The following is a 26,268-nucleotide window of genomic DNA, read 5'->3' as shown; positions in this document are numbered from 1 at the left end:
TTATAAGCAAACCATAATCTATCTATAATTCCAGTAATCTCTGTGTGTATGCGACCGCTGTTTCTCGACAACTACCGGTCCGATATACTTGAAACTTGCCAGGTATATTGCTGGGGACCCGAGGATGTGCCTTTTCAAGGTTTGAAATTAATCGGACAAGTAGTTACCGAGCTATGTCCAAAAAACGATTCGACCAATCAGAGAGCAGCGAGCTACCGAGCTATGGCGATTTAGCCGTTCGCCGTTCGCTTTGGCTTTGCGAATGGACCAAACCATTTCATGTAAATAGAGGGGGGGGGGGTTCTACCGTACTCGCAAGCCGTTCGCTTTGGCTTTGCGAATGGACCAAACCATTTCATGTAAATAGAGGGGGGGGATATAATTTTAGATATATATATAGTACGGGCATGCCCTAGTATATTATAAATCCCACACAAAGAGCCATGCCGCAATGGGGCAAGCCATACAGCAATGGGGCAATCACACACTTTCAAATCCTACGATAATATCCTTATCAAGCCCCTCAACCCCAGCACTCACGGCACCTCCCCCAATGTCTCTGCTCCACTCCAAGGCGAAGTCCCAATGTCTCTGTGAGCTCCCGCGATCGGGGAGTCGAGGCCAGATGGTCAATTGAGGCGTCGACGAGCGAGACGACCCCGAGGTCGCGTGCTCAGCCCCCAGCAGCACAGCGGTGGAGAGGAACCTCACAAAGATTCGAATTGAGGCGTCGACGAGCGAGACGACCCCGAGGTCACATGCTCAGCCCCCAGCAGCACAGCGGTGGAGAGGAACCTCACAAAGATTCGAATTGAGGCGTCGACGAGCGAGACGACCCCTCGGTCACGTGCTCAGCCCCCAGCAACACAGCGGTGGAGAGGTACCTCACAAAGATTCGAATTGAGGCGTCGACGAGTGAGACGACCCCGTGGTCACGTGCTCAGCCCCCAGCAGCACAGCGGTGGAGAGGAACCTCACAAAGATTCGCTCCGATGTACACGTTGCGGTTCAACCCGTGAGCCTCCGTAGAATTCGCACGTGCCCCTCTCTGGTACGGCCGTTCCCGGCAATCCCCCAGGGAATAATGCCCAGCCGACATGACGAAAGCCTGGTCCCTGCAGGGTGCTCGCGTGGCCAGAATGGCGTGCGGCTTTCGCTCCAACTCTTCCGGTCTCGATCTGGATTTTTCCACCACACTTATCAGGAGCGCTTTTAACCCTTTTAACCACAACAAGCATCATCTGGAATCAACCATGAACAGGAACCACCATAATTAGGGCCGGTATCCGTAACACTTCCCCCCCTCAAGAAAGAAAGTTTGAACATAGGGAAAACTTTCGTTGTAGGCAAAATTCTTTACACCAACAAGAGTAAGCTCACCCCCAAATCATCAATTCCTGTGAGCAACAACCATCCATAGTTCCCAAAAATAAAGCAACAAACTTTTCACACCCCCCACAGAATTCCCTAAAATTAACTCTCTGGACAATGCGTCCGCCACGACATTGTCCCGGCCCTTCACATGTTCAATTTCCAAGTTGAACCCCTGCAAAGCCAAACTCCATCTCATCAACCTCTGATTTTATTTTCATTTTTTGAATGAAGGTAAAGGGGTTGATAAAAAATCCAAAGTTACGCATCTCGATAGCCCTTTTTCCGGGAGGCCAAGCCGAGTATTCACTATATGGACGCCTTTAGGAAGGTGGAGTTCACGGTTAGTCCGGGGAGGAAAGTTCACTACATGGACGCCTTCAGGAACGTGGAGTTCACGGTTAGTCCGTGCAGGAAAGTTCACTACCTGGACGCCTTTAGGAACGTGGCGTTCACGGTTAGTCCGTGTAGGAGCCCAGGCTCGGTGGCTCCGCCGTATATAGTGCTTCAACTTCTCCGGACTCCTAACAGTTACGGTGGGACCACTTGTCCCAGTAGTCACCTGACTGGCGGTCTCCGTCTCGGCCAGTGCTCTGACAATCATTCTTTCGGGAGATGCCGTAACTCTGGGAGCCTCCATAGTAATATCGGCTGCTGCCAACACCAAAACTACCGCCAAGTTGTCCTCTTCTGTAGACCTCTCGACGCCTACGAAATGCCTTCCCTACTGTTATGGTCCGACCCTCCAAATCCTTACCATTCCAATTCTTCTCTGCCTCTCTGGCGTCTTTTGTGCTTGCAAACGTGACAAAGCCGAACCCTCTTGACTGTTGCGTTTCCCTGTCTTTTACCAACCGCACTTCCACCAGCGGCCCATAACTGTTGAAGGCAGAGGTCAGAACTTCTTCCTCTGTTTTGAAGTTCAGTCCCCCTACAAATAACTTGGTACTTTTGTCGCCATCCCGAGCTGGTGTGGTGTTATTTTCCCTGCTGGGCTCTATACCAACCCTCGGGTTACCATAAGCTTGACCCCCAGCCAAATCATTCCCGATAACCACAGATACTCCCTCTACAGGAAGTGTGGCTTGTAAACCGACGGTGACCGGTCCTGACACCAAATCGGATTCCAAATGGATGACATGAAGTGGGGCACTAACACAGCCACCGATCCCTTGTAAACGAACACTATCACCAGTTGCTGTACTCTCCGACAATGGCAAAATGCCTTCAAGCATTAAGGATTGATGTGCTCCTGTGTCCCTCAATACCCTAACAGGTCTTGGGTTAGTTGAGTCTCCCTCCAGTGAGACAAACCCCTCATAAATAAATGGTTGGTAACTCTTCTGTGGGCGATTTCTCACGTTTGCCATCGCATTCGGAGTTGTACTAGTCGGACTCCGCTCCTGATTTTCCTTTCCCAAAGCATGACAGTGGGACATCAAGTGTCTGGGCTTATGGCAAAAAGCACAAGTAGGCCCGGAGGAGAACCTCGTGGTCTGCCTCGAGGTCCACGGAGGATACGTCTGCCTTGAAACCGTTGACTTCTGACCCCTAGAAGTCGTAATATCAGAGTGGTCCTCCTCTCGAGGCTGCCCCCATTAATTTTCGTTCTCCGCCCCTGCCATACCATAGCTCCCCTTGCTAAGTCTAGGCGAGAAGTTAGGGTTGCGGAACCCCATCCTGTGGGTTAAGGCATAGTCATCTGCCATGGTCGCTGCCTCATACAACTTTGGTACTTTCCTTTTCTCCAGGTGTATTTTAATGTCCTCGTGGACACACTGTTGGAATTCCTCCACCAGGATCAATTGTCGCAATAGTTCGAAGTCTTTCCCAACTCCTTTTGAATCGCACCACCTATCAAACATGGTTTCTTTCAATCTGGCAAACTCCACGTGGGTCTCACTCTCCCTCCTCCTGGCATTCCGGAATTTCTGCCGGTAAGCTTCCGGGACCAATTCATAGGCTTTGAGAAGGTGTTTCTTCAATACCTCATAATCTGCACACTGGTCAATCGGGATGGTACCTCTCCCCGTTCTCTTATTAAATCCAGCTCCTTGCCTTTAATTTCCTGCTGATGCGCCAATTCAGGGTCCTTTAACTCCCTTTCGGCTCCTCTCTCCTCTGCTTTGAGGTCTCTTTCCACTTTCCTTTCCTCTCTTTTTTTGTCTTCTAACCTTTCCTGGAGTTCTCTTTCCACTCTCCTTTCCTCTGTTTTTTTTGTCTTCTAACCTCTCCTGGAGTTCTCTTTCCACTCTCCTTTCCTCTGTTTTTTTGTCTTCTAACCTCTCCTGGAGTTCTCTTTCCAGTACTTTTAACCTTTCCTGGAGTTCTCGCTCCTGTGCTTTTTCCCTTTCCTGGCTCGGTAATTGCATCTCCAGTTTCCAGAGCTCCACATTTTCTTGTTCTTCTGGTAACCAATCCCAGGCTACCTCTTCCCATGCTTTTAATCCCACCATAGATTGTATCACCACTGTCTGCAGCTCTGCCTTCCTCATATTAGTTCGGACCTCCAAGCTAAAATGTTTGGCCAATTTCCAGAGGTCCGATTTTACTAACGCTCTGAACTGTGCTTCACTCAGGGTTACCGTAAACTTCTCTGCTTCAAACGCCATAGTGACTACTGGTAACACCTGTTAACCTTCACACAATAAATTTCTAACAAACAAAAACAAAAGTATATATATATATTTTTTTTGTTGTTGTTGTTGTTTTTGGAAAAAAAATTGGGGATGTTGGAAAAAGTTCCAAACTTGGGAATTCTTTCCCGGACTAAATTTAGGAATTTTTTTAGATCCCGGACGCAGACCCAATTGCGAGTCCACGAATATCAATTTGGACGAGCCCCCAATTTCTGTTACGGGGTCCCCCCTGCCTTACCCCTGGTCTCGGTGGACCTCCGGACCCCGAGAGGGTCCCCGGCAGAAAGCTGTTTTAATCTCTCACTGGAACCCGCAAATGGAACAGTCGAGTCAAATGATGCAACCCCACCCGGTTATAAGCAAACCATAATATATTATAAATCCCACACAAAGAGCCATGCCGCAATGGGGCAAGCCATACAGCAATGGGGCAATCACACACTTTCAAATCCTACGATAATATCCTTATCAAGCCCCTGAACCTCAGCACTCACGGCACCTCCCCCAATGTCTCTGCTCCACTCCAAGGCGAAGTCCCAATATCTCTGTGAGCTCCCGCGATCGGGGAGTCGAGGCCCGATGGTCAATTGAGGCGTCGACGAGCGAGACGACCCCGAGGTCGCGTGCTCAGCCCCCAGCAGCACAGAAGTGGAGAGGAACCTCACTAAGATTCGAATTGAGGCGTCGACGAGCGAGACGACCCCGAGGTCAGGTGCTCAGCCCCCAGCAGCACAGCGGTGGAGAGGAACCTCACAAAGATTCGAATTGAGGCATCGACGAGCGAGACGACCCCGCGGTCACGTGCTCAGCCCCCAGCAGCACAGCGGTGGAGAGGAACCTCACAAAGATTCGAATTGAGGCGTCGACGAGCGAGACGACCCCGTGGTCACGTGCTCAGCCCCCAGCAGCACAGCGGTGGAGAGGAACCTCACAAAGATTCGCTCCGATGTACACGTTGCGGTTCAACCCGCGAGCCTCCGTAGAATTCGCACGTGCCCCTCTCTGGTACGGCCGTTCCCGGCAATCCCCCAGGGAATAATGCCCAGCCGACACAACGAAAGCCTGGTCCCTGCAGGGCGCTCACGTGGCCAGAATGGCGCATGGCTTTCGCTCCAACTCTTCCGGTCTCGATCCGGATTTTTCCACCACACTTATCAGGAGCGCTTTTAACCCTTTTAACCACAACAAGCATCATCTGGAATCAACCATGAACAGGAACCACCATAATGAGGGCCGGTATCCGTAACAAATGGGCTGTACTGAAGAGCTCAGTGACTTTCAACGTGGCACCGTCATAGGATGCCACCTTTCGAACAAGTCAGTTCGTCAAATTTCTGCCCTGCTTCAGCTGCCCAGGTCAAATGTAAGTGCTGTTATTATGAAGTGGAAAAGTCTTGGAGCAACAACAGCTCAGTCGCGAATTGGTAGGCCACACAAGCTTACAGAACGAGACCGCCGAGTGCTGAACCGCGTAGCGCATAAAAATCGTCTGTGCTCGGTTGCATCACTCACCACGGAGTTCCCAACTGCCTCTGGAAGCAACTTCAGCACAACAACTGTTCGTCGGAACTTCACGAAATGGGTTTCCATGGCTGAGCAGCTGCACACAAGCCTAAGATCACCATGCGCAATGCCAAGCGTCGGCTGGAGTGGTGTAAAGCTCGCCGCCATTGGACTCTGGAGCAGTGGAAATGCCTTCTCTGGAATGATGAATCACGCCTCACCATCTTGCAGTCCGACGGACGAATCTGGGTTTGGCAGATGCCAGGAGAACGCTACCTGCCCAAATGCAAAGTGCCAACTGTAAAGTTTGGTGTTGGAGGAACAATGGTCTGGGGCTGTTTTCATGGTTCGGGCTGGGCTCCTTAGTTCCAGTGAAGGGAAATCTTGACGCTACACCGTACAATGACATTCTAGATGATTGTGTGCTTCCAACTTTGTGGCAGCAGTTTTAGGGAAGGCCCTTTCCTGTTTCAGCATGACAATGCCCCCGTGCACAAAGCGAGGTCCATATAGAAATGGTTTGTCGAGATCGGTGTGGAAGAACTTGACTGGCCTGCACAGAGTCCTGACCTCAACCCTATCAAACACATTTGGGATGAATTGGAACGCCGACTGCGAGCCAGGCCTAATCGCCCAACATCAGTTCCCGACCTCACTAATGCTCTTGTGGCTGAATCGAAGCAAATCCCCACATCAATGTTCCAACATCTAGTGGAAAACCTGACCAGAAGAGTGTAGGCTGTTATGGCAGAAAAAGGGGGACCAACTTCATATTAATGCCCATGATTTTGGAATGAGATGTTTGATGTTCGCGTGTCCACATACTTTTGGTCATGTATTGTAGGTATATGAATAATTATTTCCTCCAGGCTCAGAATGTATTATAAATCACAACTTGTTCACTTTTTTATTTCTGGTTAAGAAATACTTTCTAGTTAATTCCTTGCCTTTGTATATTTGTTTGTTATGAATTTGTTGCCATATATTTTTGTTTTACCCATGTATATCAAGCTGCAATTTGATTATGGTACATGTAAAATTTAATGGAAGCATCGGTTGTGCCGGGGCTGGGGTATAATTTCGAATCTGTCTGATCTGTGTATATTAGTGTCTAAGAACAAAATATCAAACAGCAAGTGTTAAATTTAGATAAGATTTAGGCAGATTGTTTCATCCAAATTGAAAAGGATGAAACATTTTCATTTTGGTCTGTCGGTCAAAGGTCAACATCACAGTAAAAAAAATCAAAGGAGTATGAACTAAATCAGTGGACCACAGCGGGGGTACAAGATGGATCTAGAAGCAAACTCTCAGAAGGAAAACTGGAAATTTGGAAAGAGGTGGGCTTGAGGATTGTTAACGGGCAGAAAAGATCATGGTTTTGGATGGTGGTGAACAGAGATGGTGGTGAACAGCTGTCTTGAAGACCTGGAGTGGAGAGTGAGTTTGAATAGAATGTGGATTCTGGACTTTGGAGTTTCTCCAGAAGTTAACAGATTTGTTGAGTCTTCCAGGAAAAAATACACACAAACGCACACCTTGTACACAAATAATCTCAAATTGTCCATCTAAGATAATCTCACGTCATTCATTTCAGATCGTTCCAAATCCAAAACCATGATCTTTTCTTCCGTCGTTGACTCCACCCAAATCCCTCCTGCTTCCAATTTTCCATTTTTCCCTCCTTGGAGTTTCCTTCTGTATCCATCTTGTCCACCCCATGCATGCATGTTTTGTGTCCTGTTTTTGTCTTTTATGTCCTGGCCCGTTCAGTGCATTTGCTCTTCCTCGAGCCTCGACTATGTATACAAAAAACTTTTTGGTGTCTCCATTTTTGGATGAATGATTCGGTTAAAGGTGTAATTCATAGTGCCTGGTCAAAACTGTACAAAGCTATTATTGAAAAACCATCGAATTAATCTGGACAAAATTGTGTAGACTTTGTGGGCATGAAGCCTAGATGTCAAGGCCTCATTTTTGTGTATTTAGGTTAAAATGCCACACTTCATTTGCAAACGAAAATATTCCATGTTGTGTTTTATGACAGTCATATTACATGTACAGTATGTGCACATTATGATTACGACTTTAAACATAAACAGTGGTGGTTGTTTGTGGAAGGTCCAGGATTCGAACCACGGATTGGCGAGTGTAGAATTTTGGGTTTTTGAGGTTACGAGACCTGTTGTCTTACTAATTGCAGTATTTACATATACATGTATGTTTGTCTCTGTTCATCTATGCTTGCTTCAGCAAAATAACTGAATATTAGCATCTGAAAATGCAAAGCCCGTCCACATCTGCTTTACATTCAGACTTCTTATTCTTCCGTATGTTAAACACGACGAAAACAGCAAAAAAAAAAATACAAATAATTGACGTTTTTGTCGACCTTGACCTTTTGACCTGAAAAGCAATAGGCTTCAGTGGCCCAATATGCAAATTCTTAAAACTTCAGGTTTATCGGATGAAAATTGATGATTTTATACAACCTTGAGCTTTGACCTTGTCATCTAAAGAAAAAACACTTGGCTTCTAGCTTTTGATTGGTGAACCAGTTTACTTTGAGACACTGAGTTGGTCTCTTTCACTGCCATGAGAGTCCTTGTACAGATTATTAAAAGTGTTGAGATCGATTACGTGTGGACGATGAATGGCAAGTGAGGGTGTAACATTTTTAAAATGTAGGAGATAGGAAGGAAGGAAGAAATAGAGCAGGTAAAGGTGAAGGAAAAGGGAGGGCAATGTATGGGAGTGATCATTGTGGATGATACAAAAATGGCATCACTTTTCACATCTGTAATATCTCGATTATTTCTGAATGACATTAAATGAACCCACTATTTGCAAATCATATGCTGTTAAATAGGTTGCAGTCACCTTTATGGAAGGACTAATTATGTTGCAATTTAACAACCAGTATTCCTCTAAACATGAGTATAGAATTGTTATTTTCTGCAGCTCTTGCAGGAGCAGCAACAGGACGATTATTCGTAGTGGCTACATCACTCATGCTGAACCAAGGGAGAGAGTGCAACAGCGCAGCAGAATTGTGTAGCAGTAATATGTCACGGCTGGTAGTTGACAGGCAGTTGGCACAAGGTTGATGTTGGTTGGTGTTTGGCTGCTGCCAGTACCGTGACGGCTTAAACACGAATGCGGGAATACAGAACACATATCCAAATTGACAGCATTTTGCTAATATTGTGATCACATGATGGGAAATGTTAATAATACGCGTATCCAGTGCATGTAAAATGATAATAATATACATCTTGACACGCACATACGTACACACACACGGCCCTTTTTATGGTGAGGAAGGTTGGGCTGCAAAGCAGTACAGCAACTGCAGAGATCATTGCCAAACAGGCACTCTTTACTGTGACACTCCATGTCGTTTGATTTAAGCTTCTGTTCACCACCATTCACTGATGTTACCATAATACGAATTAATTAATCTGCATTTTAAAAAATCAAAAAACGCATGCAATTGTTAAATTAAGCTCGCTTCAAATTATTTTGCATGCTAATGTTTTTGCACATATTTCAGCAACTGTCAATCAGATGGTTGAATAAAAGCTTTGCTCCAGCCCATCTTTCTGGATAATTTGAATTGTTTTTCCTTGACTGCTGCCATTTTCAGGTACGGCCAAGAGGCGCAAGGTGGTAGACGAGAGACAACTGCAAAACCCACTGGATCATGGGTAAGTGATAAGAAATGCGACCGCGGTACACATCTGTTCCCGTCTGTATTGCGGCTTTGATTGTAATCCGAGGCAAGAAATTTCAAACCATTCTTATCTGCTACTGCTCCAAAAGTAATCTCCATACAGTTGAACCTGCCTTGTGAAAATGACTGTTGTTGGTGCATGGCTCTCTAAGCACTGAGCTTCTGCAGTTTTATCTGTATCACCGAGCAGATGAATTTCGTGTAACCTGAAGTCGTTTAGTAACAGGACATGATGTCACATTGGTACCGTATGGAATCGTATCGAGTTGGACCAGCGGCTGCTAAGACAGTGTTTGTGAGACCAGAATAAGAATGCTTTATATACTTACTTGTTGTATTAACTTGAATGCATAATCAAATGGAAGGAACCCTTGAAAATGTTTGGCTTGATTTACATGGTCATGGATGGCTTTTCTTGCTGGAGTGCTCCGTTGGCATTGTGCTTAATTGGATGTGTACAAGCTGTACTGCAAGCATGAGATTTTCCTCTAATAAGAGATAAATATTTATGCTTGGCATTATCGCCTTGAGCCAGTTATGTTATTAAGGTTTTTGCAGAGTAGCTAACGGAACTGTTGTCGTTATTCAACATTTTGTTTGTCTGCATGCAGTCAATTGCTCACTCAAAGTGCAATATATGATTTGGGAAAGGAGGAAGCAGTTAACCGTGCACACTTGTGGAGGCAAAGATCCATTTAGAATGTGTTTTATTGATCTGATTTAATGGGGGGTTTTCTTTCTCTATTTTGGTCTTTCTGACTTTTCATTTGCACATTCCGGTGGAATAGAGTTTGTATGGGGAGGTTGGGTTTATGGAAAAGGGATAAGAGACCCCCCCATTCACTGCTATGGCCTGGTGCACCTCCCCCCCTCCCCTTCACAAGTTAAAATTCATGGACTAGCTGCTGCATGAGTTAAGACGACAGAGCAAAAGTGATGACAGCCTTCCTTAAATGAATAAGCTTATTCGCTTCATTATAAGAATCGGTGTTCTCTTAAAATTTACAGATTTCAATCCAGGTTTCGAGAGTTATTTAGTCTTCCAGCTCTGATCCTTAAATTGATTACATACTTTAATTAGTCTGTGAGAGGCCATTGTGGAAAATCACATCATTTAATGCATAAAATCACTCAAAGCTCCTGATTTGAAAACTATGGCACCTACACAAGCAATGTTTACAGTGACTTGTAGGGAAGATCAGATATTCAATGATGTGATTGAGGAAAGTGAAAAAGTAAATTTTAACCGCTTAATTGTGCAGAGACCGTTGTGGCCTGTTCTGAGGAAACGCATTTTTGAACAGGCTGAAATAATGCTTAAGACCCCTGCGAGGGATAGCGGGCTGACCGAGGATAAACCCGTTTTGTTTTAATTAATAAGCCAGTTAATTATCTTCAATAAATATACCCAGTTCAATAAATATACCACCCTTTTGAGTTCCCATAGTATCCATGCAAAGTTTCAGGCTGCCAGGTATCATGATTTTGTAGTTATGGAGGAGACACACACACTAGCTCACTTACATTGTCTTTTATTAGTCCCCTACTGGTGTACACTGGAGGGGACTATAGGTTTGCACGCCGTCCCTCCATCTGTCTGTCTGTCCGTCAGTCCATCAGTCCGTCAGTCCGTCAGTTTGTCAGTCCGTCACGCAAAACAGTTTTCCGGACTTTTTTTTCTAAACGCTTAATGCTAATGATTTCTAACTTGGTACATGGTTTCCTCATGATAAGTTACAGTTCAAGTTCGAACTTCACGACGTTTCGATCATTTTTGACAAAGTTATGGCACTTTGTTTATTCTAGAGTTCTCCTCAAGCCGCACCGCGCGCCCTCAGTCTCGTCTCGTGAATGTCAAAAGCGCGACACAGCGCGCACTTTCGGGAGGGGCGGAGCCAAGCCGAGTTGCATGGTAACACATCGATCATTGATCGTGAACCAGAAAATATAATAAATTACTGATATTTAGCGACTCGAAAGGTTCTTTATCAACAACATATTTTCTCGTGCTTCTGCTGACCTGTCTGCAAGGTGTATAAATCGAAGTCCCGAGTGTGAAATCACAGGTGAGCCCGTCCTGAGGTAATTAGCGATTGGGAACGATTCAGAACCTGTGGGTAAATAACCCTTGGTAATTTCTCCAACCGTTTTCCGGACGACAGACTGCCGGTAGGGGACATGTATTGCAGTGCAATACTCAGAATGCTTGTTATTATAGATCATTCGTTACTGTGTGTGATCACCATTGTGCGGCTGTGTTCGTGTTCTTCCCCATTTCCTTCCCCTTAATAAATCCCCGTTTTGATGAAACATTGTGTGATCATCGGGAGCGTGTTCCTTCGTGCTTAGAAAATTGGCATATTACCCCCGTTATAAGGGCAGATTTGGTTTTCCCTACAGCACTTTAAAAGGATCACTGACAGGCCCGCTCGACCAATCTTGTCTACAGATTCGCCATGGTCGTGTGTTCTGAAATGGCAATTCATGCCAAATTAACCTGACAGATGGGGAGATCGTTTCATCCCATACATGCCAGTGGCATGACAATCGTTGAAAATATGTGACTGTTACACTGGTGTTCGGAGTGGGATTTTAACCCGAGGGGGAACAAAGGGCCCCCCCTCAAATCCAAATTGATATAATTTGATTTCAAATTTGATTTAGATTAAAATTAAATATTTTTAAGCACTATGGAGAGCAACCACCATTCCCCGATAGAGGAGGGGAATTTTTGGGCTGATACTACCATAGCGATGGAGGCGATAGACATGGAGGGCCCGGTAGACAGTGCCGGAAAGTCGCCTTCCCCACCTGGTAGTTCAGAACCCTTCCCTCCAAACCCCCAAGTAGCCCAGTGCCAAGTTGTGGCAGGCCAGGGTCAACACTGCTGCTGGACAATGGCGGACGGTTGGCTGCCATTATGGCTCAGCTGATGGCCAAAGTGGATGTCAGCCAGGCTGAAATAAAGGCCAATGGAACTGCATAGGCCGAGCGGGCGACCAAGATAGATACCAACCAGGCCAAAATAAAGGCCAATGTGGCCAAGCTGAAGGCAGGCCAGGCCAAACAGGACAAAATGGTAGTAGGTGACATGGCCGAGGTGAAGGCCGAGCTGCAGCAGGTGGCGGCTGGCCAAGCCAAATTAGTGTGAAATCTGGCTGGGATGAGAAAGAACTAAGGGGTGAAGAAGAAGTGAAAGTAGAACAAAGGGCACCAAAAGAGGAAATATCAGAGTGTATGGGGAAGGAAGAAGGATAGAGAAAAGCAGAACATGGCCTAAGGTAGATTTTTTAAAAATGGAGATAGCAGAATAGCAGTGGAGATAGAAGATTAAAAAAATGGAGAATGAGCCAGAGATAGAGGTACAAAAATAAATAGAAAGTGCAGAAGAGTGTGGTAAATGGTGGCAGTGATAGAATGGACTTGTAGAAGAAGGAAGGACGAATGACACTAGTAGAGGCACACTGGCTAGCGGAAGAGTGGCCCCCCACTGAGTTAAGAGATTGGGCACTGGGTCCAGCTGAACCGATGAGTGAGCAGGGGATGCCAAATGGGAAAGCATAATTTTTAGAGCTGGGACATTTTAAAATTCTGTTGATCAGCATAATTTGAGAAATATAGGTTATTATGTCTTCCTCCTTCTCCATTCTCTTGTCCCAACAAGAGTAGGGATGAATGGAGGAATGAATGAGAAAATACTGATGGGAGTGAATGAATTTGGAGTGGGTGGACCAAATTCTAGGTGTGAGATGGTGTGAAAGGATCGCAAAGTGAGTGGTGAGAGTTGAATCCCACCCATTCCCACACTGGAAGGAATCCCCATTCCAGTGTTAGGTTAGATAGGGGGATTCAGATGTTTTGAAAAATGGAGGCTGCGATGCTGCTGGTGCTGATAGTAACAAAGGCAATTAATAAAATGTGTGGTTAAGTGCAGGGAGGGTGGCCAGTGTGTGAGGCAGAATTCGGTGAAGATGCACTCTGTGCTCTGTGAGGCTTAAGCGGCAGGGGCTGCAGTATGTCAGAAGAGCATGGGTTAAAAAAAAAAATTCTCCAAATGAGAGAGTTGGGCATATTTGTAAGCCAACGTGGTTCTGAGGGCTCGTTCGTTTAATTTATCTTTTATGTCTCCGGCGAGATTAACTTCAAGTTAATTAAAGTAGTATAATAGTTTGTATTTGGTTGCATATCCCATGCATGCAATAACTGCATTGAGTCTGTGACCCATTGACATCACCAAACTCTTGGCATCTACCTTTGATATGCTTTTCCAAACATTTTCAGTTGTTGTTTGTTTTAGGGGTTTCTAACTTTAGTCTCCTCTTCAACAAGTGAAATGTATGCTCCATTAGATTTAAATCAGAAGATTGACTTGGCCAGTCTAAAACCTTCCACATTTTCCCCTGGTGGACTCCTTGGTTGCATTGGCAGTGTGTTTTGGGTCTTTGTCTTGCTGCATGGTAAAGCACCACCCAATGAGATCAGAACCATTTTCTTGTACATCGGCAGACAAAATGGTTCTGTACACTTCCAAATTCATTCTGCTGTTGCCATCATTAGTTACATCATCAATAAAGATGAGTGAGCCAGTTACAGAGGCAGTGATGCAAGCTCAAGCCATGACGCTACCCCCACCATGCTTCACAGATGATGTAGTATGCTTTGGATCATATTCAGTTCCTTCCTTTCTGCAAACTTTCACCTTTCCATTTATTTGGTAAATGTGTATCTTGGTCTCATCTGTCCAAAAAACTTTGTTCCAGATCTCTACTAGCTCACCTCTGTACTTCTTGGCAAATTCTAATCTGGCCTTTCTCTTTTGGTTCTGATGAGAGGTTTGCATCTTGCTGTGTATCCTTTGTAAATCTGCTGTCGAAGTCTTCAGCAAATGGTAGATCGAGATACTTTCACGCCGAGACTCTGGAGGTTGTTGGTGATGTCACTGACAGTTGTTTGAGGGTTTTTCTTCACAGATCTGATGATTTTTCTGTCATCAACTGCAGTTGTTTTCCTTGGCTGACCTGGCCGTTGTCTATTGCTAAGTACACTCGTGGTTTCTTTTTTTTTCAAGATATTCCAAATTGTTGAATTTGCTATGCCCAGTTGTTGTGCTATGGTTCTAATTTAATTATTCTGTTCTTTCAGCTTCCAAATTGCTTGTTTTTCTTTCATAGACATTTCTCCGGTCTTCATGTTGGTTTGTGCCTACTGACTCCACAGACAGACTTCCAAGGCAAAAGCAAAGGCTAAAACCAAGACTAGACATTCACAGCTCTTTTCTGTCTGAACAATCCATGCAACAAGAAACACCTGAGCAACAACAAACACCTGTCATTCATCTGTTCCAATACTTATGCTTACCTAAAATGGGGGAAATGAATATAAAAAGTGCTGTTGTTGAACAATGTTGAAACATATATTCATAGAAATACCAATAAATAAAAGCTGACCTTCTGTACTCTTGCCTCATATTCATATTTTGATCTCAAATCCTATTTATTTTCAGTATGTAGTAATAATAAATTGACTTAACTGTTCATTACTTATCGAAATAATGACTTATCGAAGTAATAACGAAGCTAAAGTAATTGACTTTAGCTCTTTCACGAGCCTCGATTCTGTATACAAAAAACAAAAAATAAAGGTACTGTATATATAGATTAGTTATTGAGATCAAATGGTCTTGAGGTTTTAGGTCAAATTAAGTTAGAATAAGCAAAAACTTAATGTGGGTGGAAACATATCAATTGATGTCACGATGTCGAATTATGTCAAGTTTTTTAGGAAATATTCAGCATCCACTTTTGCATACCTTCCTTACTTCTTACTCTTTCCAGCCACTCATCACTTTGCTCTTCTGCATTTAGTTACTCATCTTATTTTCTTTCTCTTTTTCATATCTTCGACTACCTCTGCTGGCAATTAGTACTTCACAGAGTGATTTAAAAAAAAAACTCAATACTTCTCCAAAAAAAATGAAGTATCTATTATTTTAAAAGGTCCGTCCCTCCTTCACGCTTTATTCTAAAGGGTTCTTGCTGACAAGTAGAATAATACAAATGGTACCATTGGAAAGCTAATAACCAACTTACCTGGTTGAAAAGATAATACTCTATCAATGTGAACAACAATTCATGTCCGTTTAATCACAAAATGCTTGTTTTAAAAGCATGTCTTTACTGGATGGAAGAAGATGAAGAAGCAGGATTTGCAGCTTAATTTAGTGGTTCCAACTGAGCGGTACCGTTTTTATTATTCTACTACAACAGGAACCTTTTATAATAAAGTTTAACGGGCACAGACAGGTCACACCCAATTATATTTAGTAATACTTCTCGAAGCAATGGAAAAATGTACACAAAAGGAACACGGAAGGAGAACAGAGACAACACCAACCACAGCCATAACGACAGCAGAAACAACAACTACTTGTTTTAAAAGATCCTTTTTACGGCATAGCCCATTGGGCAAAGCCGTCTAGAACAGTGTTTGTCCGTCCGTATGTATGTCCCCTCAAACGTATACCAATCAGAGATGAGGATCTGGTCACAAAGCCATGAGGTGATGTGATTACGTCTGATGTCTTTATGGCATACAGCGGCTGATACCACACTCCGCCATTTTGATTTATATGCTGTTCAGGCCGGACATATCATCGAACCTGTCATAAATCACAATCACCATGCTCTACCTTTACGTTTTTCATTCAGTGTGAAACACAAGCAAACCGATTGTTCAAATGATCATCAAATATCGAAAGCATAGACATTACGGATCTTCCAACGACACAGTACGTATAGGCCTTAGGCTTTATGCCTTCATTCGTCACCTTCAGGCCACTTCGGACAAATTAGCCCAGGTTTCTCAATACAGTAGTATTGTTTTCATAATAGTAATTATAGCATCAATACTAATAATATAGTAAATATAATCATAACACTGCAATCCCTTTGTCGTTATTGCAAAGTTCATGGATTGAAGCGGTGTATGGTTCATGAATCAATGATAAGTGGTGTACGGTACTAATAACTGCAGAAGCAAGGAATTATCCTCGGTTTTTTGATAGTAGTATCATTTTCGAAATAATGATAACGTAACGTTAATATTATAGTAAATCTAATCGTAACACTAATCCCTTCGTAGTGACTGCAAAGTTACTGGAGGTTAAAATATATCATTTATATATATTAAAGTAGCGGCAGTTTTGTGTCCGTCCGTCACGTTACGTCATTACGTCTATGATGTCATTATGGGGTATGACAGCATACGACGGCTGACTCCACCGACCGACATTTTAATTTATATGCCGTACAGGCTGAACATGTCATGTATTTTTACATACGGACAGCTGTATGTTGCAGCGAGTAGAGTACTATGGCTATGTCGCTGTTAGAATTTCGGTCTTGTTTTCATGTGTTACACTTCGTTTGACATCCTCAATGAGACTCACAGATACTGTAGATATGTAATATGCTTTTGAAGTACAAAATTATTTTGACTAAACCCGTCAGAGAAGTGACGACTATTTGTGTGGCTAGATCTTGTTAAATAAGCTCCTCCTCTTTATGAATCAGTGCTGCCTGTCCTTGTCAAATTTAACTCTTTTTATAGGTTTATAATATGTTACAATAGTGAAGTGCTCGGAGAAATGGCAATTGGTAAATAGTGAATGTAATTAGTTATTGATAAATTCCAAGTTATTGATGTGGACATATTTCTGACCCTGTTGTGCCTTGTAGTCAGGAAGCAAGTTTAGGTTTATTAATGTTGTGATGAGATCAAGGTTTACGTAGATGTGGCCTTCAGAAGATGAAATTGATGATGTCTGATTGGTGTGTAGACTTCGAACCTCTGATTATTTTAATTGTTGGTGTGCTGGAGGAGTGCTGCTAGGAGAACGATACTTTTGGCAAATGTGTGGTATTATGAACGGCCATAGTAACTGATGCCGTGACATCCTGTTGCACGCAACAAAGCGACGTACAGTTATCAATCGGAAAACACTGTTTTTTTTCCAGGTGAAGGCAAATTCTTTGAAGTGTTTGTCCTTGGGCATTATTTGTTGTGATGGCATGTACTACTCAAATTTGGAGCTGGTGACGACAGAGCTGAAATGCTGTAATCATAATTTAGTAAAGCTCTCATAGAGGATGCAACTATGCAACAAATGACTCGTCGAAAGAAACGTACCAAAAAGACATTCTCCAAATGAACACACAACATGTGGTTGGAAGTGTTGGATTTTGTTGTTTTTTTTCATCAGCATATTGATCAAAAGTTAGTATTCAGACAGTTGTAGCAAATAATTTGCATGTGTAAATGGATGCTGACGTTGGAAAATGGCGTTGAACAGGATCTCTTTATTTATTTGAGTCATAAATACATGCACATGTTTGAAAAATAGTTGTACAGTATTTACATGATGGATTTACGTCAAGCCTTCTCCGTTCCATGAGACGTATGCGTCATAAGTCACGGTACTCGCTCAGCTCGCCGAAAGTGGCCTTATTTTATCTTTTTATATTAATTTGATTAATAATTGGAAGTTTTTTGTGACCATGACCTTCCTTGTGTAAAAAATAATGCGATACAGCAAATTTGGGGTTCATGCGCATTCCAAGCTCCACCCATGTCAATCATTTTTGTATTTAGATGTCATGTTACCAATTCCCCAATGATATTTGAAAGTACGTTTCTCACTAATTATGTTTATTTATCTGATGCGTTCTTCAAATTTCTAAATACTGGAACTAGAACTGTATTTTCTACTTCCCAAACTCCTGATATTTGTCCTCAATCAATATCAAGTTATTAAATATATTATTCCAACACTACACGTGCCTTCAGCGCTCTTGGATTTAAAGTATGTGATGCCGGACTTGGACGTATTTTCATGTTCTAATTACTTTATTGTTTATTCAAATATATATCCTTCCATCTTCTCTGTGAAAATCGAAACAAAGTATTTACTTTAAATCTCTACTTATTCTTAGCCTCACTCATGGATTAAGGTGTTGCTAGCAGTGGTAAATGGCTACCCTTGTTGATAGCTGTGCTTTTGGCTTTATCCGAGTGGCATTTTCAATCCATAATTAGTCGTAAAACAAAACTGGGAATTTTTTTTGGAAAAAGGCAATTCTACATTCCATTGTTCGACTTGCCAAAATTATTACTATGTGATGCATCTTGTTCGCAATTGGAGACTGCTCTTGTATCTATCTGCATTTATCTGTCCCTGTAGTTGGCGCAGAGAGACACGGATCCGTACTGTTGGGGGGAAGCTACAGGGTGAAGTGGTGTACTACTCTCCTTGTGGCCGAAAACATCGCCAATACCCTGAGGTCATCAAGGTGAGTTGTAAAAACTGTCGAATGTTCACCCCTCTCTCGATAGCCTTTCAGGCCTTAACTGCCAGGCCTTGGTTGGGAAATATGTTTTTTGTACGTGGAAGAGAGAAAGGGAAAAATCAAAAACTGGATGATATGTCTTACCTCCACTCTTGTACAATGTCTTACCTCCACCCCACTCCATCTCCCCCTCCACCACCCTCCCTTCCCTCACACACATGACCAAAAGTATGTGGACACCCGAACATCAAACATCTCATTCCAAAATCATGGGCATTAATATGGAGTTGGTCTCCCTCTTTGCTGCTATAACAGCCTCCACTCTTCTGGGAAGGCTTTCCACTAGATGTTGGAATATTGCTGTGGGGATTTGCTTCTATTCAGCCACAATAGCATTAGTGAGGTCGGGCACTGATGTTAGGTCTGGCTTGCAGTCGGCGTTCCAATTCATCCCAAAGGTGTTCGATTGGGTTGAGGTCAGGGCTCTGTGCAGGCCAGTCATGTTCTTCCACACCGATCTCGACAAACCATTTCTGTATGGACCTCGCTTTGTGCACGGGGTTGTTATCATGCTGAAACCGAAAATGGCCTTCCCCAAACTTTTGCCACAAATTTGGAAGCACACAATCGTCAAGAATGTCATTGTATTCTGTAGCGTTAAGATTTCCCTTCACTGGAACTAAGGGGCCTAGCCCGAACCATGAAAAACAGCCCCAGACCATGATTCCTCCTCCAGCAAACTTTACAGTTGGCACTATGCATTTGGACAGGAAGCGTTTTCCTGGCATCCGCCAAACCCATATTCGTCCTTCGGACTGCCAGATGGTGAAGAGTGATTCATCACTCCAGAGAATGCATTTCCACTGCTCCAGAGTCCAATGGCTGCGAGCTTTACACCACTCCAGCCAACGCTTGGCATTGCACATGGTTTCTTAGGCTTGAGTGCGGCTGCTCGGCCATGGAAACCCATTTCGTGAAGCTCCCGACGAACAGTTGTTGTACTGACGTTGCTTCCAGAGGCAGTTTGGAACTCGGTAGTGAGTGTTGCAACTGAGGACAGACGATTTTTACGTGCTTCAGCATTCTTCAGTCCCATTCTGTGAGCTTATATGGCTTACCACTTCGCAGCTGAGCTGTTGTTGCTCCTTTACATTTCCACTTCACAATAACAGCACTTACCGTTGACCGGGGCGGCTCTAGTAGGGCAGAAATTTGATGAACTGACTTGTTGGAAAGGTGGCATCCTATGACGGTGCCACATTGAAAGTCACTGAGCTCTTCAGTTCGGCCCATTCTACTACCAATGTTTGTCTATGGAGATTGCATGGCTGTGTGCTTGATTATATATACCTGTCAGCAATGGGAGTGGCTGAAATAGCCGAATCCACTAATTAGAAGGGGTGTCCGCATACTTTTGGTCATGTAGTGTATATACTGTTGGTATAATAAATATTTTGTTTGTGTATTCAAAAGTGCAAATTTGCAGCTTTTCTGCTGTCATAAAATTTGCAAATGATAGTTTTTCATTCCTTGAGATCAGGCATTAATAAGCTCAATCAGTGTTGCTCTTGGTAACTACCTTTTTTGCCCATTTTATCAAGATGCCATAAAGGATCTCTGTAAGGGAAACCAAAATGGCCTGAGTGAACTTGTTTTTGTGTCAGCTCCGAAGCAGTGGATTTATTATGTACACATGGGGGATACCTTATTGAGAAAGTTTAAATTGAGAAAAGGAAGATAGGGAAGATAAGAGAATGTTACAAGGGTTGGGAGGATGTAGGAATAAGATTCACGGGTGGGGGCGGACACATATGTGCAATGGAGGATCGGAGGGGTTATACATTCTTCCATTTTATTGGGCGTAGTAAATCAAAAAAGAAAGAAAAAATATCCTTTACAAGGAACTTCAATGTAAGAGGAGGCTATTATCGGCCCATCAAAGCCTTGTTTTTGTCAACAATAGTTTGTTTAAAAACTTAATGTATAAAAATATATGGTTTTTAGTTTGATGAGTACTATTGGTTTTTGATGTTGTTGTTGCTTGTAATGACAGAATCTCCAGCTGGTGAATAGCTAAACCTTTCCAGTAACAAAATCTATATTGTGGATTGTACACTTATTGGATTTCAGTTGACGTAATCCATCGTATCAAACACAGCCTTGTTAGGTGAGATTTGATTTGAGAAATTATTTTAATTATTTTCTTCACCTTTCTGTCAACACAGCTCTATTTTGTGTTATTGTTTGTCCTGGTTCATAAAATTTGTTGTTTATATATTGTATGACAGCTTTAGGTACAACATAGCACACCACCGCAAATGGTTCCTGTGAACCATGGGTTATTTGTATGTTATGCTCCAAATGATTTGTGAAATAATTTGCAAGTAAATGTGCTAGGCAGAAGGATTCTTTTTTTGGTTTACACCTGCCTAATTAATACAATTTCTCAATTGCATACTCTTCTTTCGTAACCTGGGTTGGCCTGTTTAGCGTTCTCAAATAAACTGATGCTTGGAACTCGCGAGGCTTGGAACACAAGATCAAATTGCATTTACTATGTGTTAGTCCATTGTCTATTCGTGTCATAATTCATGTAAAGATACACTGATAACTACTAATACATTTGGCCTGCATTTGAATTATGTGCAATCTCGTCTATGAACCTTGGATTTTTTTTTTTTACATTTTTGTACACAAAGTCGAGGCTCGTGAAAGAGCAAGACAGTAATGCGAATGAAGGAATAAAGGCAACGTACAGATTGTGTGGCTGCAGGTGGACATAGCAAGCAAGGGAATAAATGATGAAAGGAATGGGAGAGAGAGAGGAGATGGGAAGAATGTCGTAACCTGTGAGTAAGATAGCTTGGATAGAGGATAGGTAATGGGGGTACAAAAGATCACAGGTGAAGATGAAGAAAAATGTGAGATGGTGGTGCACTACCACCTTCAAGCCCTGGACAGAAGAGTGGGGTAGCCTCAGGATTGTGGTTATACAACTAGGAGAAAAGAAGAACAAAGACGTGGAGGTTACCAATAAGGTCGGACTTTCCGATTTTTAACAATGAGGGGTTTGCTTTCATCCTTCATGAATCGGAAAGGGTCAAAGGGTTTAAAGAGCAGAAGCAAGACCATAATGGAGGCAGTAGAAAACAGAAGGCACCAAGGTTTCTGCAGTGGGAGAGCAGCAGGCCTTGTCCTTCAGCTTATTTGTGGGAGATGTCAAATATTGAGAGCAATATATTCCACAGCATCCAGGAGAGAGATGTGAGAGGTAGGGGCATCGGCTTATGGAGGAGAGCAGTATTCAACTGAGCTGCGGACAAAGACCTTGTAGTTTGTGAGAAGCTTCACATGAGTTTACAGGATTTGACTGAGCACTACGCACTAACTGCATGAGTGAAGGATGTCGGTGAGCCAGGAGTGGAAGTGGCCTTGGATGCCACAAGCAGAAAGTTTGGCAAGCAGAGTGGGGTACCAGAACATGTCGTATGCCCCAGGCGTCCAGATAGACAGACCAAGCCTCATGCTTTAAGATTCAGGGCCCTCATCCATTGTTGAGAGAGAAGCAGCAACACAACCAAAGTTGGAAAGAATTTTAAATGATGATCTTTAAGTAGGCTGTTTGAGAAAGGGAAAGATGATGTCAGCTGCATTGATTGGTTCCATGGCCTTGCTTAAGATTAGGAGTAGGTTTACTTGTCTGTCAATGAGGGGATCGGTTTTTGCATCCTTCTTATCTGTGGGATTGATGCTGGCTGTCATCCATGCAGAAACTGTAGGTAACTTAAGATGAAGAACAGGCTGAAGAGGGAATATTCAGTTCCATGGGGAATATTCCAGTGCGCCATTTTGGTGTGGACACGTCATTTCCTTGACACCAACAGCAAAGATTTCTCATCCTATCTATCCGATCTTCTCTTTTTATTTCTCTGTGTTGTCAATTGTGTTTTCTATTCATTTTTATGTTTTTATTTATCCGTGTCTACTTGATGATGTCATGTCAAATTCGTGAATGTCTACCTAGACCTCAGGCCTCAGCTACAAAACATCCAGGCCTCAGACTTCAGGTCTATCACACAATCTCTCTTTTATCCTGGGTGTCATTGTCATCCTCTCAGGATTTTCTAATATAATTTCCTTGTCTTCTCAAGTCATTAAAAAAGCCAAAAAAAGTTTAATTTATTTTAGATGGAAGAATTATGATCTCATTCTGCTTATTATTTCATTCATTATTCTTTATCCTTCTCCAATTAATACTATTTAAAATGATTTCTAAATGACATAAAAAAGATTGATCTCCCTTTTCTCTTCGACACATATATCTCTCGCTTGAGTTCTTCTTATCGAACCTCTCTCTCTCTCTCTCTCTCTCTCTCTCTCTCTCTCTCACTCTCACTCTCACTCTCACTCTCACTCTCACTCTCTCTTTCTCTCTCTTTCTCTCCCACTGTGACCACTTGTTTTATTCTTCTTCTTCTTCCTCTTCTTCGTTTCTTCACACAGTTTATATTCCAAATCTGGAATGCTCACATGTGTGCACTCCATCTTCTCCCTCCCAAATATAGCCTTACTTTCCTGTGCTAATAACAACCCTTCTTTTTGCCCTGGTCATGATGTCTGTCTTCGTCTGACAGAATTGTGAATCAACGAGATAAATCATTTCTGTTGAAAATGTCAGCTCATGCCTATGAACTCTTCTTCCTCCTCTTCTTCTTCTTCTTCTTCTTCTTCTTCGTTTCTTCACACAGCTTATATTCCAAATCTGCAATGCTCACATGTGTGCACTCCATCTTCTCCCTCCCAAATATAGCCTTACTTTCCTGTGCTTTAGTGTTTAGTGTTTCAAGGAAGGACTTCACACGACAGAGGATGCTCAGTCGGCGACTGGCTTTGGAGGCTGGCTTGGAAATGTGGCTTTCTCAGCAAAGATCATGGCAGATAGTGAGACCCAAAAGCTTGAGTGACAGAACTTCTTCGAGAGGATTGTGGAGAAAGGAGATGGTAGGGTTTTCCAGATCGTCTTTTCTGAGAGACAAAGTGAAGAGTGTGAGATTTGCCAGGATTGAAAGACATGTTCCACTTGTTTGACCAGTTTGTGATTTCATTCGGGTCTGCAGAGAGTGAAGAGGCTGCTGCCTGCCAATCTGAGGGATGAGAGATGGAGTGGCAGAGAGTGGAGTCATCAGCAAAAAGATAAAGACGATTTTACAAAGAGTCAGAGAGATTATTGATGAAGATTAGTAAACACACAGGGCCCAGAAGACTGCATTGAGGATCTCCTGCCTGGACAGGAAGAGGAAATGAGAGAATTCCATTTAAAGTCTACACCCCTTTTCAAAATTTTCACCTTTTGTTGGATGACTCCACCTTTATTTACACATTGTAACTCACAACTTTTAAGTGAAAAACAAATTCTACAAATTTCAGAAAATTAATTAAAAATACAAAACGAGAATATCTTGGTAATTGTATTAAGCATATGATGTCTGGGTTTTCAGAAGGAGCCTGGATTGCAAGATCTATCAGGTTGGAGTGGAGGCCTTGGATGTTTGAGGACCACACAGTTAAGGACATGGGAGGGGCACTGTTGGCAGGGTGCAGGAATACGGAAAGTGGGTGGCGGAATTAGGAGAGGGGGCAAGGCGGGGATGAGGGGTGAGGGGTTAAGGGGAAGCAGAAAGAGGGGACATGATTTGGAGGGATGTTGAAGAGGTGGACACAGAGAAGTGATGGGGTTGGGAGGACTAGGGCATGCCCGTACGTGGGTGCCCGTTCCTTGCCAAAAAAAAAAAAAAACGCTACCCGTACGCTCTACCCCGCCCGTACGCCCGTAAACAAAAAAAACAACGCTCTTCGCTTCCGCCCTTCGCTCTGACTGAATTGGGAGAAATAATGCGCATAAGAAATCGAGAAATTATTATTTTCTCCGGAAGAAATCGAATTACGAACCGTAATGGCGCAGGCTCTCGGGCTCGCAACAACGCGTTCTGTGATTGGCTGCCGGAAGTGAAGTCTTCACTGTCGCAAATGTGAAGCGATGAATACGATGAATCGCAAATTAGTTTTTATTAGTTTTAAAACATAGTTTAACGGCAACATAGTTTGCCGACGGGAAATAAATGAATACGCTCTCAAATGTGCCATCCGAGGCAGAGTCTGTTCGCCACGTTCGGCACACGTGATAGCTCGCTGCTCTCTGATTGGTTGAATCGTTTTTTGGACATAGCTCGGTAACTACTTCTGCGATTAATTTAAAACCTTGAAAAGGCACATCCTCGGGTCCCCAGCAATATACCTGGCAAGTTTCAAGTATATCGGACCGGTAGTTGTCGAGAAACAGCGGTCACAGACAAACATACAAACATACAAACAAACATACACACAGAGATTAGTGGAATTATAGATAGATTTGGAAGTGCAGAAGATAATGAGTGGGATGATACTTACTTAGAAGGGGTTGACACTGTTAATGAAGAGGCTTGATACTCTTAATGCGTTGAAGATTGTGTGCAGACAACCACTCCAGACTGGACTTCTCATAATCCACAATTTGTATACACATAGACAGACATCATGAGGGGGGGGGGGGGGGGGGGGTGAAATGAGGGGCTGTTGAAGGCGTGGAGGAAAGTCGTACAGGAGGACATGCAATAGACTGATATAATTTGTGAATTTGATTGGGTTGGGAAAGAAATATTGTGAAGAAGAAGAGGAATAGATCCAAATGAAAATGAGGGTGTTTCTGATGAAGACATGAGGCACGTGAAAAACAAACAGGGGTGAAAACATTATCTCCATCCACCTTCGGTGTGCGGAGGTAACAAAACACGGATGGAACGATAACAGAAAGACATGTTGGAGGTTGTGTTTTCACCCCTGTCTGTCTGTTTGTCTGTCTGTGAACAGGATATCTCAAAAGGTTGTGGACGGATTCAGACGAAATTTGGTGGACAAGTTCTGTGTGTGACGAGGACAAAATGATGACACTTAGATGAAGATCCGAAGCCAGATCCAGATACTATAATTTTTAAAGTAATTCTTCACCATTGAGAGACAGGGCCAATAACGATATATAGCATATCTCAGAAATTTGTGGACAGATTCGGACAAAACTTGATGGATGAGTTGTATAGGTTTCAAGAACAAGCCGTTTCGATTTTGGTCAATGTCCGGATCTAGATCCGGCCTTTCGGTGTGATACAAAACGTAAACTGTTCAGCCTGGCGGAGGTATGCACTCCACTTGAGTGCCGTTGTAGTTGGACTTGAATTAAACATGAGGCTGTTTGGACATTTCGTCCTTTCTTTGGCAGTATTGGTAATGCAAAAATCATTGCAATTAATGGATTGAGCATAATTCCAATGCACCTATGTACTCGATTAAGAGTTAATCTGTTGTTCTGCTTGTTAATGTATTATACATTTTGATTTTGGTAATGTACAGGGTGTTCCAGAAGTCTGGACGCTTTGTGAAAAAGTACGCAATTTATACTTAATTTACACTGAAGACTCAAAAAAACAATTTGCACTGCAAAACGAGGATGACCATTACGAAGTCTATCAGCAACACTTGCAGGACGTACTTTTTAATCATTGCAACACTTTGCCGACGAATCGATGAGTTGGCTTTGGCTTCTCAGTGTGTTTTTCATGAAATGACACACAGGCATCCCTCTGGC

The 26,268-nt window shown here is 43.1% G+C and overlaps 1 protein-coding gene across 10 annotated transcripts in view; it reads left to right on the top strand.

Moving 5' to 3' along the window:
- The window catches only part of BAZ2B (bromodomain adjacent to zinc finger domain 2B), a 420,170-nt gene that overhangs the window by 214,217 nt on the left and 179,685 nt on the right, over positions 1 to 26,268 (top strand). For all 10 annotated transcript variants that reach the window (XM_078782265.1, XM_078782264.1, XM_068123184.2 and 7 more), the window contains 2 exons: positions 9,160 to 9,220; positions 18,485 to 18,593. In XM_078782265.1, coding sequence (XP_078638391.1) covers positions 9,160 to 9,220; positions 18,485 to 18,593 — 170 coding nt within the window. The remainder of the gene's footprint in view (positions 1 to 9,159; positions 9,221 to 18,484; positions 18,594 to 26,268) is intronic.

Source organism: Myxine glutinosa, chromosome 7 (assembly GCF_964187855.1).
Source record: "Myxine glutinosa chromosome 7, kmMyxGlut1.1, whole genome shotgun sequence".
NCBI lineage: Eukaryota > Metazoa > Chordata > Myxini > Myxiniformes > Myxinidae > Myxine > Myxine glutinosa.
This window is presented reverse-complemented; position numbering and strand designations above follow the sequence as displayed.